Below are 15339 nucleotides of genomic sequence, written 5' to 3'. Positions count from 1 at the left end.
TGTAAGCATATTACGTAGTTGTGCTTGGAGTCAATTGTTTTATAAAACTTGCCAAATTGTGTGGACATTTTTTGGCCAGGCTGTAATGCAAAGAAATTATGAACACATGCATAAACAAGAGAAAAATATTAACAAAATATTAATAACTGATTATGTTGTAGTCAATGTATGTAGTTTTTTGCATAGTAAAAAACAAACAAAAAACATGTAGCTGTAGTTTGCCTCTTTTTTTTGTCAGATAAATACTGACAAGTTTAGTGTTTTGTTTTTCTTTTATATTTTTTATATTTAAGACTGGAATTACCATTGTATACATGCAAAAATGATGGTTTTACCATGGTATTATATTATCCAAAAATTATAATTATAATAATATAAATAAATATTATTTGTAATGCAAAAAATAAAATATCTCTCAACATTACCATGGGACAGATCCCAAAAATTGCAGTATTACTATGATTGCCCATCCAAAATAATAAGAAATCATGGTATATCTTCAAAAACTATGGTAATACATTGGTATATGTGTAAAAAAAAAATATATATATTTTATAGCATGGTAGTTTTGGGTTCTTTTTTTTTTTGTGTTATAAAAACTGTAATATTTAAATTATTCACAGACACCAAATTCATAATTAATATATACAAATACACACACACATACATATACACACACAACATACATATATATATGTGTGTGTGTGTGTGTGTGTGTGTGTGTGTGTGTGTGTGTGTGTGTGTGTGTGTGTGTGTGTAGTTTAGACCAATACATGTTCTTTTTTTTAAGACCTGAAACCTTCAACACTACACTGTTTATTTGCAGCTACTGTGATTCATGGGCTAGTGCTGGATAATTACTCGGGCAGACACTACCTGCATGGTGCTGATGCAGAGACTCCGGTGGATGACAAACTGGCTGAGTGCAGCAGACCGTTTGTAGCTGTTTCTGCCGTGGACCATGAGCAGTCTGCCCAAGTGCTTAAACTGAGTGATGGAGAAATCTGCAGCCAGAGACGCCTGCTTCCCTTCCTGCACACGCAGATAAATAAACAAACAGGTCAGAGCGCTTACACATGCTTTTTTGGACCACAAGCAAGAATGTTTTCTAGATTAAGCCGGGCTATATTAAGCATCTTCGGATCACTGGATAGTCTAGGAGTGAATGGGTAAAGCAAAAAAAAAAAAACACACACAAAAAAATACCAACGTCCCATTTAACCACGTCAAAGTCTATCAAGGCTTACTGTTGTTAGTCATGAATGACTCAATATCAATTAACCTTCTCATAACGTCTCATTTTGATGACCAGGAAATCTCGCTTGACGCATCACAAGTGGGTCAACTTTGTACTTTAGGTACATTTAGACTCATAAAACGTCTGACGTCTAAAATGTGTTTCTAAATTGGCAGTCCACCTCCGGATGGGATTCATGAAATCAGACTTTCCTGAACTAAACTGTGGTGTCAATTGAAGTTTTTTTTTCATTACTTATTTTACTTATTACTTATTTTGTAATAATTTTTAAATCTTTGGTGGTCCTAAGACAACATGATGCGCCATTCGTAAACTATTTGACATCCGTAATGTGACATTTCTGATATTAATATGGATAGTCCTGATTGGTTAATACAGCAAGAGATTTTCATATGCATTATATCCCAAACCGAACTTTTAAAATAAAATAAATAATAATAATATAATAATAATAATAATAATAAAGATCAAGATCAAGATGAAAAAAAAAACAAAAAAAAACTTTAGATAAACTAGCTGAACACATTAATTGACTAGTTGGTTGTTAAATGCTAATAAACAAATAAAACAAAATAAAGTAAAATAAATAAAATAAAAATAAATAAGAAAAATAAAATTTTGCTAAACTAGTTGCCCAAATGAATTTTTAAAATAGTTTTATGCTATTACACTCAATATAGCATGGCCTGAAATACCTTACCACTTAAGTGAAATAAAATGTATTAAAATATGATTACCAATTAAAGTTGTTTCAGGGGCTGAGATAGTTCAATTAAAAAAATATATAAAAACAGACATTGTATTCTTTAAAATAACATAAATAAGAACAGAAACTTCAAATTAGAAAAAAAATAGGGTGAATTTTGATTTAAAACGAACACGCTGTAAATCAGTCATGGGAAGTTGTTGCGTGAAAAAGTTTGGAGTCATTTTACATGCTTTCAGTGCCATGTAATGTAAGAAATGTGAGAATCTCTCAGCAGAGGTCTGAAAAAAGCCTGTGTACGGCGTGTGTTTGACGCAGTGAGCGCAGATGGAGGGAAGACTCCGGAAGAAGGCGACAGTGTGTGTGTGACAGGGCTGCTGCTCGGGGAACTGGTAGCTCTTACTTTGCCCTCCACTCCCACGCCACAGTCTGCTTCCTGGATCATGCTGACATCATTTCCTCCATCCCCTGAGAAAGAGAAAACAGTGAACGATGAGCCAGGGACAGCTGGTGCCGTGACCCAGACCTTATGAAAGGGTAATAAAACTGATGTTATGTCACATGTCAAGATTAAACGTGCAATGGAAACTTATATATTGATGATGGTATCACTATCAGCTAATATTAATGCATAGTTTTTTTCCAAATATCAGAAAAGGTCTGAACTGGATGATATTGAAAGCACTAAATAGTACTAAACAGTTATCTAGATTTGTTCTGTACATTACAGGCCGGGTTTCACAGAGAGGGCTTAGATTAAGCCGGGATTAGGCCTTCGTTCAAGTGGGACATTTAAGTAGCTTTTATAAACGTGCCTTAGAAGAAAAAAAAACTTTACTGGTGTGCATGTTGAGACAAAACAATGGCACTGACATATTGTAAGATATATCAGTGCAAGTTACTTTCAGTTAAAACAGCTCAAACATTTTAGTTTGGGACTAGCTTAAGCCTTGTCTGTGAAACTGGGGGACAATGTTTTAATTGTCTATCGCTGTTCATTCCTATTATATTTATTAATAAAGATAAATAATACTAATATTTTTTATTACTTCATTTAAGGCTGTGTTTATTCATCACCATACGTAAAAAAAAACAGTGCTATCTTGTTACCAGAAATACACTATCCGTTATCAATCGCTGTTTACAATGAATGTAATAAAATCAGAATCATTCTTGCTTCCCTAGTTATTTTTTGTCACTGAAGTTTTAATAAGGCTACTTGTCCGGTCGGGCAAGTAAAATTGTCTTTCACTAGCCCAAACTTTTGTAGATCACAAAGCTTATTTTCTATAATAATCCAAAAGCCCAGGGAAAATCCTATTGGGTTTTTGTCGAGGAAAGTCTACAACAATATGTCACTGTATATTTAAAGGAACCGTATGTAAGAAATGTATTTCAATTAATCATAAAATGGCCCTGATATGTAACTAGACATTAGGAATCATGTTCAGTTCAAATACTTATATCACTGACAACAGTAATCCAGCCAGGATATTGTCATTTAAAAGTGAAGTTGCAGCCCTCAACTGATGTTGATGTTGTCATGTTGTGTTTTGGCCTGAAGCCCCACCCTCCACCTATCTACCAATCACAAAGTCAGTAGTGTTTCGGCATCTGGGTTGCCAGCTCTGCTCTAGTTACCACAACTACATAGCAGCCTACGTTCCAGCTGGATCCTGCAGCCTATCTGGCAACCTTGTTTGAAAGTGATTGCAGTACCAGTTTTGGCCACAATCTTACATACAGTTCCTTTAATTGATTTAGTGGCAGAGGAAGTGCACAGCGTCAATGGCTTCTGCATACTCACCCACGGCACAGGTGAGTTTGCCGGTGCGTTCCTGCAGCAGACGTACAATCTGAGCTTTCTGTGTGGGAGCACAGCGGCAGCAAACGACGGCCGGACACTGGCACGCTAACTCCATAAACTCATACTCGTAATACTTCAGACAGACCTGCAGCAACAACAACAACAACAACAGGACTGAGAACAGGCCATTCAACGAGACATCACACAGAACAAATTAATACTGTAGAACACAGAATGACACAAAACCTCAATGTTTAGGATAAACAAATAAATCAAGCTATTGACCAAATTGGTCATTTACTAAAAAAATCAAACATTATGAGATTAACAGAATTTTATATTAACAGAATATAAAATCGACATAATGTCATCTGTGAATTTCACATGAATTACACACATTTGAGACTAATAAATGAATCACATTTACACCTGGTATTAAGATCGATCGGATCAAGTAGACGAGGGAGAGACATTCCAGTTTACACCTGGTGTTTTAATCCGTCTCTTGTGTCCACTTTTAACAACTTCTGTCCTGATTTCTTCGAGGGAAGGGTCTATGTATGGGCTTTTCAGATCTTTCAATAAGAAATAAGCTAGCGCAATTTACATAAGAACGACGACAGAAAAGCATACGGAGAGCATCAGCTTTCGTTTCTGCTCCGACAGCCGCAAGATCACACTGAACACTGTGTTAGAAATCAGGAATGGTGAGAGAACATTGTGCTTGGTACGTTTTTCATCTTCAAACTAAATTTGGATCTTCAGCCGACAAAGTTTGTCTGGCTAGAGCTCTTCCCATAATTTTTACACATTAGTTCAGCAGGCGGAGAGTAGGCGGTGTTTTGTGGCTGTTCGAACACACTCGACCACATGAACATTTACACTACAAAAGCAATCCGGTCTGGATATCCGGTTACCTCTGGAAGTGATTGAAAGTGGACAAGCTCAAAACAGTTTAGACCCCATTTACACCTGTATTTAGTCTCGTCCACTTGTGATCCGATCGACCAAAACGCTTCTTAAAACCAGGTGTAAACAGGGCCTTTAACCTCATTATATTAATCATGTTTTACACTTATCATATCTACAGATTTATCAGTACTCTGATTCAAGTTCATATAAATTTCTATTGAAAATGTGAGTGGTTCTTGCCAATGCAAAACTGTCCTACATGAAGCTTAGAAAAGCAATAGCTCAAGATTCTGCTTTCTTTTCAATGTCTCTTGAGTTGAGTTACGCTCTAAAGTTTGCAAAAGTGTAAGGGGTTGATTCAAATGTAATGTGTAAATGTGGGCTCACATTACCTCCAGAGAGTCTCCCGATATCACCAGCGCGCAGTCGTGTTTCCTCCTGAAGGCGTTGAGCTCAAGGTGAGCTTCGCTTCGAGTGGTTACCTGCAACACATCGGAGAGATCACCATCAGGAGTGTTTTTTCTCATACAAACACACAATCAGCCACTCGGATAATGATCACAGCGGTGAACCACAGCAAGATCATGAGACTGAGATATTAACTTCAGCTGTCAGTTGCGTGGCAGACCATGGCAGACTCAACTAGCTATCAGCTCAACCGTCTAAACTGTGAGGTTTACATTGCCTGCTGTCTGCAAGTTTCACACAGGAAGTTCACCATTGGTAACTGTTGTTTTTGTATTTACAGATGGTTTTGGGCAGATATGGCTTTCTTGAGATGTTAGATTGAAAGGTTGAAGGAGTAAACAAACTCAAAGTCATTTTCAAATGTATATGACTTTCTTTCTGCTGTGAACTACTAAAAAAGAAGTTAGTAAGAATGTTCAGGCTGCTCTTTTCCATACGAGAAACATCACACAGGTTTGGAATGACATGAAGGTGAGTATACAATTATCGGGTGAACTATTCCCGAAGCATGAACCACAACCAATTTTGTTCACATAAATCTACCCGAAGCTCCTCGCCAACGGAGGATGTTTTCTAATTGTTGGACCTTCGCACCAGAGCAATTCATCTGTCAATTTTAAACACACCAGACTTCAATCTGGATGCCATTTGTGTCCATGAGGAAGCCAATCCAGATGCCTCTTCGATCCAGAGGGAACGAGGTGCTTGTTTTCATGTTGTGCCAGCCATTGTCTTCTGTTTCCAGGAACCGCTGCTGTGGGGAAGATTCAACCTTCCTCAGAGCGGCCTATCTTTCTGTGGCAGCACGCCACATGGGAACTCCACAACAGCTCGTAGAGTCATGTTTCACATAGAGAGGGCACAGGATGCTACTTTCCCTGTTTGCTTCTCAGAACGCTAATAAAACTCAATCAAGTTGTGGACCACTTTTGTGTTGGAGACACTTGGGAGACTTTTTTTTTTAATGAGCTTACATGCACAAAATTTGGGGGTCATTACGATTATTTTTATTTTTTTTTAGAAATTAATACTTGTATTCAGGAAGGATGCATTAAATTGATCAAAAGTAACAGCAAAGACATTTATACTGTTAAAAAATATTCTTTTGAACTTTCTATTCATCAAGGAATACTGACGGAAAAAAAAGTATCATGGTTTTCCACAAACATATTAAGCAGCACAACTGTTTTCAGCATTGGTAATAATAAGAAATGTTCCTATTAGAATGATTTCTGAAGGATCATGTGACACTTAAGACTAAAAATTCGCATTTGCATCACAGGAATAAATTACATTTTAAAATATATTAAAACAAAAACAGTTATTTTAAATTGCAATAATATTACAATATCATAATCAAATTATTATTGTATTTTTGATCAAATAACACTTCAAATAACAAAAAGACACTTCTTTCAAATAAATCTTACCAACCCATTACTTTTGAACAGTATATATATTATACAATGCCCTCCACAATTAATGGCACCCCTGGTAAATATGATCAAAACTGGCTGTAAAAAATAAATCTGCATCGTTTATCCTTTTGATCTTTCATTCAAAAAATGTGCAAAATTCTAACCTTTCATTGAAGTAAAAGAATTGAAAGTGGGGGGAAATCACATTATGAAATCAATGTTTTTCTCCAAAACACGTTGGCCACAATTATTGGCACCCCTAGAATTTTTTACGAGTAAAATATCTCTGAAGTATATTCCCATTAATATTTACCTTTTTTAGTACACCAGGGTGACTACTAGGAACATGAAACTGTCCAGCTTCATAGGTCTTGTTTCATAGGAGTTTAAATATGAGGAAACACAAAGGCCAAATCCCCTTAATCATCCATCACAATGAGTAAAACCACAGAATATAGTTCTGATGCGTAGCAAAAGATTGTTGAGCGTCACAAAATAGAAAGTGGCTGTAAGAAAATAGCTAAAGAATTGAAAATCCCCATTTTGACCATCAGGGCAATAATTAAGAAGTTCCAATCAACTAAAGATGTTACGAATCTGCCAGGAAGAGGACGTGTGTCTATACTGTCTTAATGCACGGCGAGGATGAAAGTTTGAGTGGCCAAAGACTCTTCAAGGATCACAGATGGAGAATTGCAGAGATTAGTTGAGTCTTGGGGTCAGAAAGCCAAAAAAAAAAAACCTAAAAAAAAACCTACATCCCCACATGTTGTTTGGGAGGGTTTCAAGAAAAATCCTCCAGAAACAAACTCCAGCAAATTTAATTGTCAGACATGACTGGAACTTCAAACGGCGCAGGGTTCTGTGGTCAGATGAGACTAAAAAAATAGCTTTTTGGCAGCAAACATGCTAGATGGGTTTGGTGCACACATGGATAAAAAGTACCCCTCTGTGTACAATTTAATATACCGTTGGATCTTTAATGTTGTGGGCATATTTTTCTGCTGGAGGTCCTGGACTTCTTATTCAGATACATGGCATCGTGGATTCTATCAAATATCAACAGATAAAAAATCAAAACCTGACGCCTTCTGCTAGAAATCTTATAATGGGCCGTGGTTGGATCTTCCATCAGGACAACGATCCAAAACAAACATCAAAATCAACACAAAATTTTTTTGCGGAGCACAAAATGAAGCTTCTGCCATGACCGTCCCAGTCCCCTGACCTGATGAGTGGGCTGAACTGAAGAGAAGAAGCACAAACATGGATCTGGGAATCTGAAGGATCTGGAGAGATTCTGTATGGAGGAATGGTCTCTGATCTCTTGTCAGGTGTTCTCCAAAATCATCAGGCATTATAGGAGAAGACTCAGAGCTGGTATCTTGTCAAAAGGAGATTGCAAAAAGTATTTAATAAAAGGGTGCCAATAATTGTGGCCAACGTGTTTTGGAGAAAAACATTAATGTCATAATGTGATTTCCCCCCCAGATTCAATTCTTTTACTTCAATGAAAGGTTAGAATTTTGCAAAGTTTTTGAATGAAAGATCAAAAGGATAAACAATGCAGATTTATTTTTTACAGCCAGTTTTGATAATATTTACCAGGGGTGCCATTAATTGTGGAGGACACTGTATAGTATAACAGTATTTATAATATATATTTGTGAGTGATTATGACTTTTATGTTATGGTCAAGGTGGTTTGCAATACTAGGCAGCATTCTTTGCTCATGGTCTCTCATTTCCAGATTTATTTCTCCTGAAATGACTTCCCAAAACAAAAAGCACAATAACAAGCACAGTCCCAAACCCTTTATATTTCACTATCCTAAAAACATAAGTCTTTTTCATGCTTTTAAGTGTCTCCAGAAAGATTCGGGCACCATTAAAATATCTACTATAACATAATGAAAGATTTGCAACCTGTAAAGCCTTACTCATTTCTCCTGCACTGAGGCTAGTCAATAAAGTTTAGTTTTAGGGTCTAGAGCCTCTTTAGGTAAGGGAGCGAATAGGATATAATTTCTGGTGCGGGGGGGGGGGGGTGATAAATCATTTTAGAAGTGCAAGATATGACCTATTTAAAAATGAAGGTTGAAATAAGAAGTCTGGAGAGGACTTACAGGCCTGAACACGTGGATGTCCTGATTGCGGGTCACTAGATGGGCGTTCTTGGCTGTGCAGGTTGCAGTCTCTAATTTGTCCCCGGTCAACATCCAAACCTGGACAAAGAACAGGTTTCGTTAAATTAGGCCTGACATTGATGTACCCAAGCGCTTGTGTTAACAACACGTCAACAAACAACCCATTTTAGAAGCGCACAGTGAAATGTGACAGACTGTAGAAATGCAACTATATAGTGTATTTCAGTGTCAAACCAAGCAATAAGCATTGATAAATCCCATCTCTTAAGTTAATTTGAGTTTCTGTTCTAACCAGTTGCAACCACCAACTGAGCGTTGCATGTCAAGACTTTTTGATGAGCGCTTCTATTTTTGGCGCATTGTGCTCCGTAGCTCATTAAAATCTCATTGTATGTGCATGTTGTGCGTGCAGACACTGACTTTGATGCCAGCGTTGCGCAGTATCTCCAGAGTGGGTCTGACATCGGCCTGCAGTTGGTCCTCCACCCCAGTGAGACACAAGAGCTCCATCTCCATCTCCAGACTCTCGATCACTGTGGCGACCTTCAGCGAGCGATCGTGCACGCTCAACTTGGCCTGGATGTAGCGAGCCTGCGGCACACATGACATGTTACACACAACATATTAACACACATTTATTTTACATCATGTTTAGGGGCTTATATAGACTTATAACTATCCACCAAAAATAAAACCTTGAGTATGAATAATTCAAAATAAATAAAGAATATATTTATTTAGATTTAATACAATGATTCTTGTACATTTTAATGAATCCAGCTGATCTGAGCACACAGATCACTCTTTCCAAAATAAATGATGTCAATAATAATAAATAATCTGATGTTTTTTGGAGTTAATGTGATTATATTTAGAGACAAATTTCCATACATAAATTAATATATATATATATATATATATATATATATATATATATATATATATATATATATATATATATATATATATATATATAATGCATATATATTTCATTTATATGTAATGTATACAGTTCCTCTTTTAAGGAAAGAAACAACATTTTATGGGGGTAACTATTAAAATAATATGCTTTAATAGCAAATTAGGCAAGTGTGTTATTACATTAAATATATATATATATATATATATATATATATATATATATATATATATATATATATATATATATATATATATATAATAATAATAATAATAATAATAATAATAATAATAATAATAATTTTTTATAGTAGTATTGACAATAATATAATAATAATTATAATAACAAATAAAAATATTTAATATAATTATATATTTTTATAATTATCTTGACAAAATTGGTGCTGTCAAATCAATAAATCGTGATTAATTGCATCTAACAAAAAAGTGATATATACACAGACACACACACACACACACACATATATACATATACATATACATATATATATATATATATATATATATATATATATATATATATATACATATATATATATATATATATATATATATATATATATATATATATATATATATATATATATACTTATATACCCACATATATATATATATATATATACTTCTTTACTAACTTAATTACAATTAATACATTTTAATAGTATTACTTATAAAACGTATTACTTATAATACTGTTATAATGGTATTTTTCAGTCTACAAACATCTATTGATCTAACAATATCATATTGTGTGTTACATTTGTTCATGTTTTTCACATGTTCTATAACTGTTATGGTTATTAGCTAAAATTCATCTCTTAACACTGCTCAGCATTTTTTCCTGAAATCAAAGCAAACATATCAGACATGTCAAAAGAGAAAGATCCCTGATACTCCAAACCAGAGGCATCGGCAGTCAAATAATCAGTGTCAAAATGACACAGCCTTGCTTTGACCCCTCAAAAAGATTTGCCACTCTGTTGAGCGAAGCCAGAGCGCAGTTTTGAGGCCACGGCCCACAATCACAGTGAGATAAAGACCAAACAATGTGTGTGAGTGCAAGTAACACAGGAACACACTCTCACTTGGTGACTCACACACTCGGTGAGTCACTGCCGCCCACTCGCTCAAACACAATTACACACTTCAGCTCTGAGAGTGGGAACGTGGGCCTGTGAGAAGAAACAACTCTTTCTCTGTGCGTGTGGGCGGGGTAACGTTCGTTTTGGGGGTGTTCCCTGTGGAAAACATGTTACATTTCTTTATGACAATTACTGTTGACGATGGATGGTTGCTAGGAAACCGTTTAATCGGGATAAATATAGATCAGCACCTGGATATTGTAGTTATAAACATCCAAAGGTCACCGTCTATACCAGCGGTTCTCAGGACCCCGTTTTACATTGGACACTTCTCAAGTAAGTTAAAATGTAGCAAATGTCTTTAAAATCAAACATGACCCTTATTAATTTTAACATTAACACCAAGAAATCTAAAGCTATCTATATGATACAGGCCAAAAAGGAAAATTGACACATTGCCCACATATTTTATTGGCATAGTCATATTACCAAGCAACAGTAACATGACATTGCACCAAAATATTTTGATTTCAGCTCAACTGGATCCATGGCCTGATGATCAAGAACAAGTGTCTTTTCTCCTCTTTTTTAAAGCCTATTTATATTACAATTCTAATAATGCACCATAATATGGTTAGATGCATGTTATTAATTGCATTTGGCTGTTTTTCAAGCTGTTCATGACCGTCACACAAACGTGTGGCTCAGTTTTGAGTCACAACCCACCAGTTAAGAATCACTATTCTGTGTCTTAAACAAAAAACAGAAATTGTTTCTCTCAATATCTACAGTAGTGGTCAAAAGTGATGTCCAACCTAGGAAAATCTTCACCTTATATTAAAATATTATATATATATATATATATATATATATATATATATATATATATATATATATATATATATATATATATATATATATATATATATATATATATATATATATATATATATTTTTTTTTTTTTTTTTTTACACATTTTATACACATTTTATGTAGTCGTGCTTAGAGTCAATTGTTTTTGTGATGATAACGCAATGAAACATGCCAAATTGTACGGACATAATTTTTGGTCAGGCTGTCATAAAAAAAATATGAACACATGCAAAAACAAGAGAGAACCAACAAAATATTAAAAACTGATTAGGTTGCAGTCGAGTTATGAGGTTTCCTGTTTTGCATAGTAAAATAAAACCTGTAGCTGTAGTTGCCTTTTTTGCTTAATAATTTTGTCAGATACCTTAACCAAGTTTAGTGTTTTTTCTTCCATCATATTTAAAATATATATTTTTTATAAAATACTATTACATATAACATATATATTACATAAAATAATATATTTATCATATTTTGATGGTTTAATCAAACTTGTAGGGCCATTAAAAACAAATATCCCCTCTGGACATCACTTTTGGCCACCGCTTTACCTCCTCAAATCACTGATGGAAAAGAAAGTCAAGCTGTTAATAAGCTGTCAATGTAGTGCTGTTAATTACAAAAAGTGCTAAAAAATTACTGCAATGAAACTTGCACCCTGTCTTTATCAGGTTAAGTCAACCTTGAATGTAAATAATTAGATTAAAATTTGAATCATTTGAGTTGTAACCTAATGGCTAAAACCCTCTGTGAAAGGCGGCGCACACAACTTGCTGACGTGTAAATCAGATCTACTGCCCAGAGTAAATATGCCTATATTGTCTTTTCTTTTTAAATACTTTTTTATAAAAAAATATTTATAATATATATTTATTTTATAATCATTTAATTCTATAATTATTAATTATTTTCATTATATTTATCTTATATATTATTATTATTACTACATATATAATATTTGACAAAATTTCTTTTCAAATAAATACTGTTCTTTTGAAGTTTCTATTCATCCAAAAATCCTGAAAATGTATAAAGATTTTCATAAATAATTTAATCAGCACAACATTGACAATAATCATAAATGTTTCTCGAGCATCAAATCATCATATTAGAGTGATTTCTGAAGGATCATGTGACACTGAAGACTGGAGTAATGATGCTGGAAATCCAGCTTTGATCACAGGAATAAATTACACTTTACAATATCTTCACAGAGAAAACCGTTATTTTAAATGGTAATAATATTTCACAATCTAACTAGTCTCAAATAAAAGCAGCCTTGGTGTACATAAGATACGTCTACATCTATTTTTCTTGATCATAAACAAAAAAACTTTCTAATGACTAAGTGTTGGAAACTCACCTCAAAATCTTGGTATTGTTCTTCTGTTAGGGATTTTTTGGCCACCACTAGCACCCTCAAACCTTCCCTGGCCATATTCCCACACTGATAAAGAAGGAAGAAGGCAAATTCTCAACATACAAGTCACGAAGCTTCTTGGCATAAGCATTACGTAAATATAATTTTGTATTTGTTTAACTGAAAAAAGTGAAATGACCTCTTCCTCCAGCCAGTCGTTGTACTGAACAACACCAGCCATCACCACATCAGCACCCTTCATGTAAAACGTAATCTCCCCGCTGGATTCATCCTAACAAACATGAGCAGAATTTTGTTAATAAATGATTTGTCATTTATGTATAGAGTGGACACTGAGGAATATGGCAACACTAGAAATCAGGATCTATGATACTCAATGCACCAAACAAAACAGGAAAAGTTCACAGGTAAGCGAGACAGTTTTTTCCAAGCATTATGGGAGATCCTTGATCGTCCTTGAAGGTGTTTTAAAGGATTCTGCAGAGGAAACCAGGTTCAGTTGCTGATTTCCTGAAACACCGATACAGGCTTCAGTCCAGGCCAACAACAATAGCTGAGAGTTTGTTCGGGGAGAGTTAGTCATCAAGCCCAGGGCAGGGTCACAACTTTCTCAGATAACAGCCAGTCTAGTCATATCATTTTGGGGGCTGATCTTCAATTATCACATTGTTTAAAAGGGTAGAGTACAAACTAGATTTTAACGTTCTCTGGAGTGAAAGTTCCCAGTGCAAAAGATACTAGGGTGTTCAAATGAATATTTGCCAGACACTAAGATCAGTAGCAGAGATTTTAGCGATTCGGAGTAGAAGGAAAACTTCAGAATAATGTCACTGAGTTCATTCATGAATCATAAAGTTGTGTGAAAAACACACGTGCACGTTCGAGCACACGCACACTTTGGTCAGAGCGGTAATAATGAGATTAAGGCGTTTACATGCCTGTTTATTGTGATTAAAATAGGCGTACGCCACAGTTTAATGCTATTATGGTTACTACGATTATGAGCTTAATCGCATTAGTTTGAAGGAAGTGTTGTGTTTACATGAGGTAAAGTTTAAAGGCAATATTGCCAAAATCACATTATAATCACATTATGAGGGTGCATGTAAACGCACTCAGCGAACAATCATTTTTACAGACTTTATCCATCCAGGTTCATTTATAATTTTAGTTTATTTTCAAATTAATCCCTACATTTAATGTATAATTAATTTTATTAAAATGTTCAATTTAAATTCATAATTTAATTAATAATTTTTTTTAAATTAATTTATATATTTAATATTGTTTGTTGTTAACTTATGTTTGTTCATAATGCATTAACTAATGCTTATTAGCTTGATGCTTAATATTTAAAAAATGCATTAGTATATGTAGAAATTAACATTACTAAATGCTGTAAAAGTCTTTTTCATTGCCAGTCTAGTGCATTAACAAATGTTAACACATTTATTTGGGCACCATGATTAATCAATAATTGTCCTGTGGTGTGACAAATTTTTTTTTTTAAAGATACAAAGATACAAATGAATAATATCTCAATTAATATGAGGTCAACTTGCCTGCAATTATACAAAAATTTGAAGAAAAAAAAACCCTCAAAACCATCAATTACCCGTTAAACATGACAAAATACATAAGATAATTACAAAAAGCAGCTTCAAAATCTCAGACTAGCAGTGAAAATGCTTATATTTTGCATTTTTATAATTTAATACGCAGACCTATTTCACTTTTTTTTTTACGTGATCTCAGACTTTTTGGTTCCCTATTGTATGTCGAACAGGTCATTTTATAAGCTAAGGGAGTTTACAGACGCCTATGTTTCGGTTTAAGATGATCCAAAACTGTTGCATGCACCACTCACTCGCACTATGATGCCCATGCGTTTGCTCTCGTAGGTAAAGGGGAAAATCTGCAGGATGGTGAAGTTGAGAATTTGTCCACTAGGTGTCCTCAGCTGCATAGAAGACTGATCTCTGCCCACCAGCGTCAGTCCCACACTCTCCGTCCACTGAACCAGAGACACCTAGTGCATGAGAGAAGCAGATCAAAAGAGAAAACATAATATATTAAACATTTCCGCATTTGCAAACTGCTGCGTTTCATAAACAAATGTCATAAACAAACAGGAAGTCGGGCTTCTTGTCTGCACTGTAAGCAAATTACTTAAACGTGCCACATGCGGTTTTCTTAAACAAAAAAGAACTCAAAATCAAACACAGAACCATTTCGTTTTAACATCTCGACTCGTTTCCTGCAACTGTTTTTTGGACGTGTGGCGCAAAAAAATGCAAGTATGCAATGAGCCACCAATTATAAGCATGTTCTCTTCAGGGAACGTGAAG

The 15339-nt window shown here is 34.7% G+C and overlaps 1 protein-coding gene across 3 annotated transcripts in view; it reads right to left on the bottom strand.

Moving 5' to 3' along the window:
* Window positions 1-15339, bottom strand: part of atp9a (ATPase phospholipid transporting 9A) — a 62222-nt gene that overhangs the window by 19278 nt on the left and 27605 nt on the right. For 2 of the 3 annotated variants that reach the window (XM_081385751.1, XM_081385753.1), the window contains exons 15-23: window positions 14859-15020; window positions 13170-13262; window positions 12974-13057; window positions 9136-9306; window positions 8695-8793; window positions 5076-5165; window positions 3772-3916; window positions 2368-2432; window positions 877-1032 (exon numbers count right to left, since the gene is read on the bottom strand). In XM_081385751.1, coding sequence (XP_081241877.1) covers window positions 877-1032; window positions 2368-2432; window positions 3772-3916; window positions 5076-5165; window positions 8695-8793; window positions 9136-9306; window positions 12974-13057; window positions 13170-13262; window positions 14859-15020 — 1065 coding nt within the window. The remainder of the gene's footprint in view (window positions 1-876; window positions 1033-2367; window positions 2433-3771; window positions 3917-5075; window positions 5166-8694; window positions 8794-9135; window positions 9307-12973; window positions 13058-13169; window positions 13263-14858; window positions 15021-15339) is intronic. The other variant, XM_081385752.1, reaches the window with a different exon arrangement.

This window comes from Scardinius erythrophthalmus (genome assembly GCF_964197995.2).
Source record: "Scardinius erythrophthalmus genome assembly, chromosome: 15".
Classification (NCBI taxonomy): Eukaryota; Metazoa; Chordata; class Actinopteri; order Cypriniformes; family Leuciscidae; genus Scardinius; species Scardinius erythrophthalmus.
Note: the sequence above shows the minus strand (reverse complement) of the source record. Positions and strands in the feature narration are given on the sequence as shown.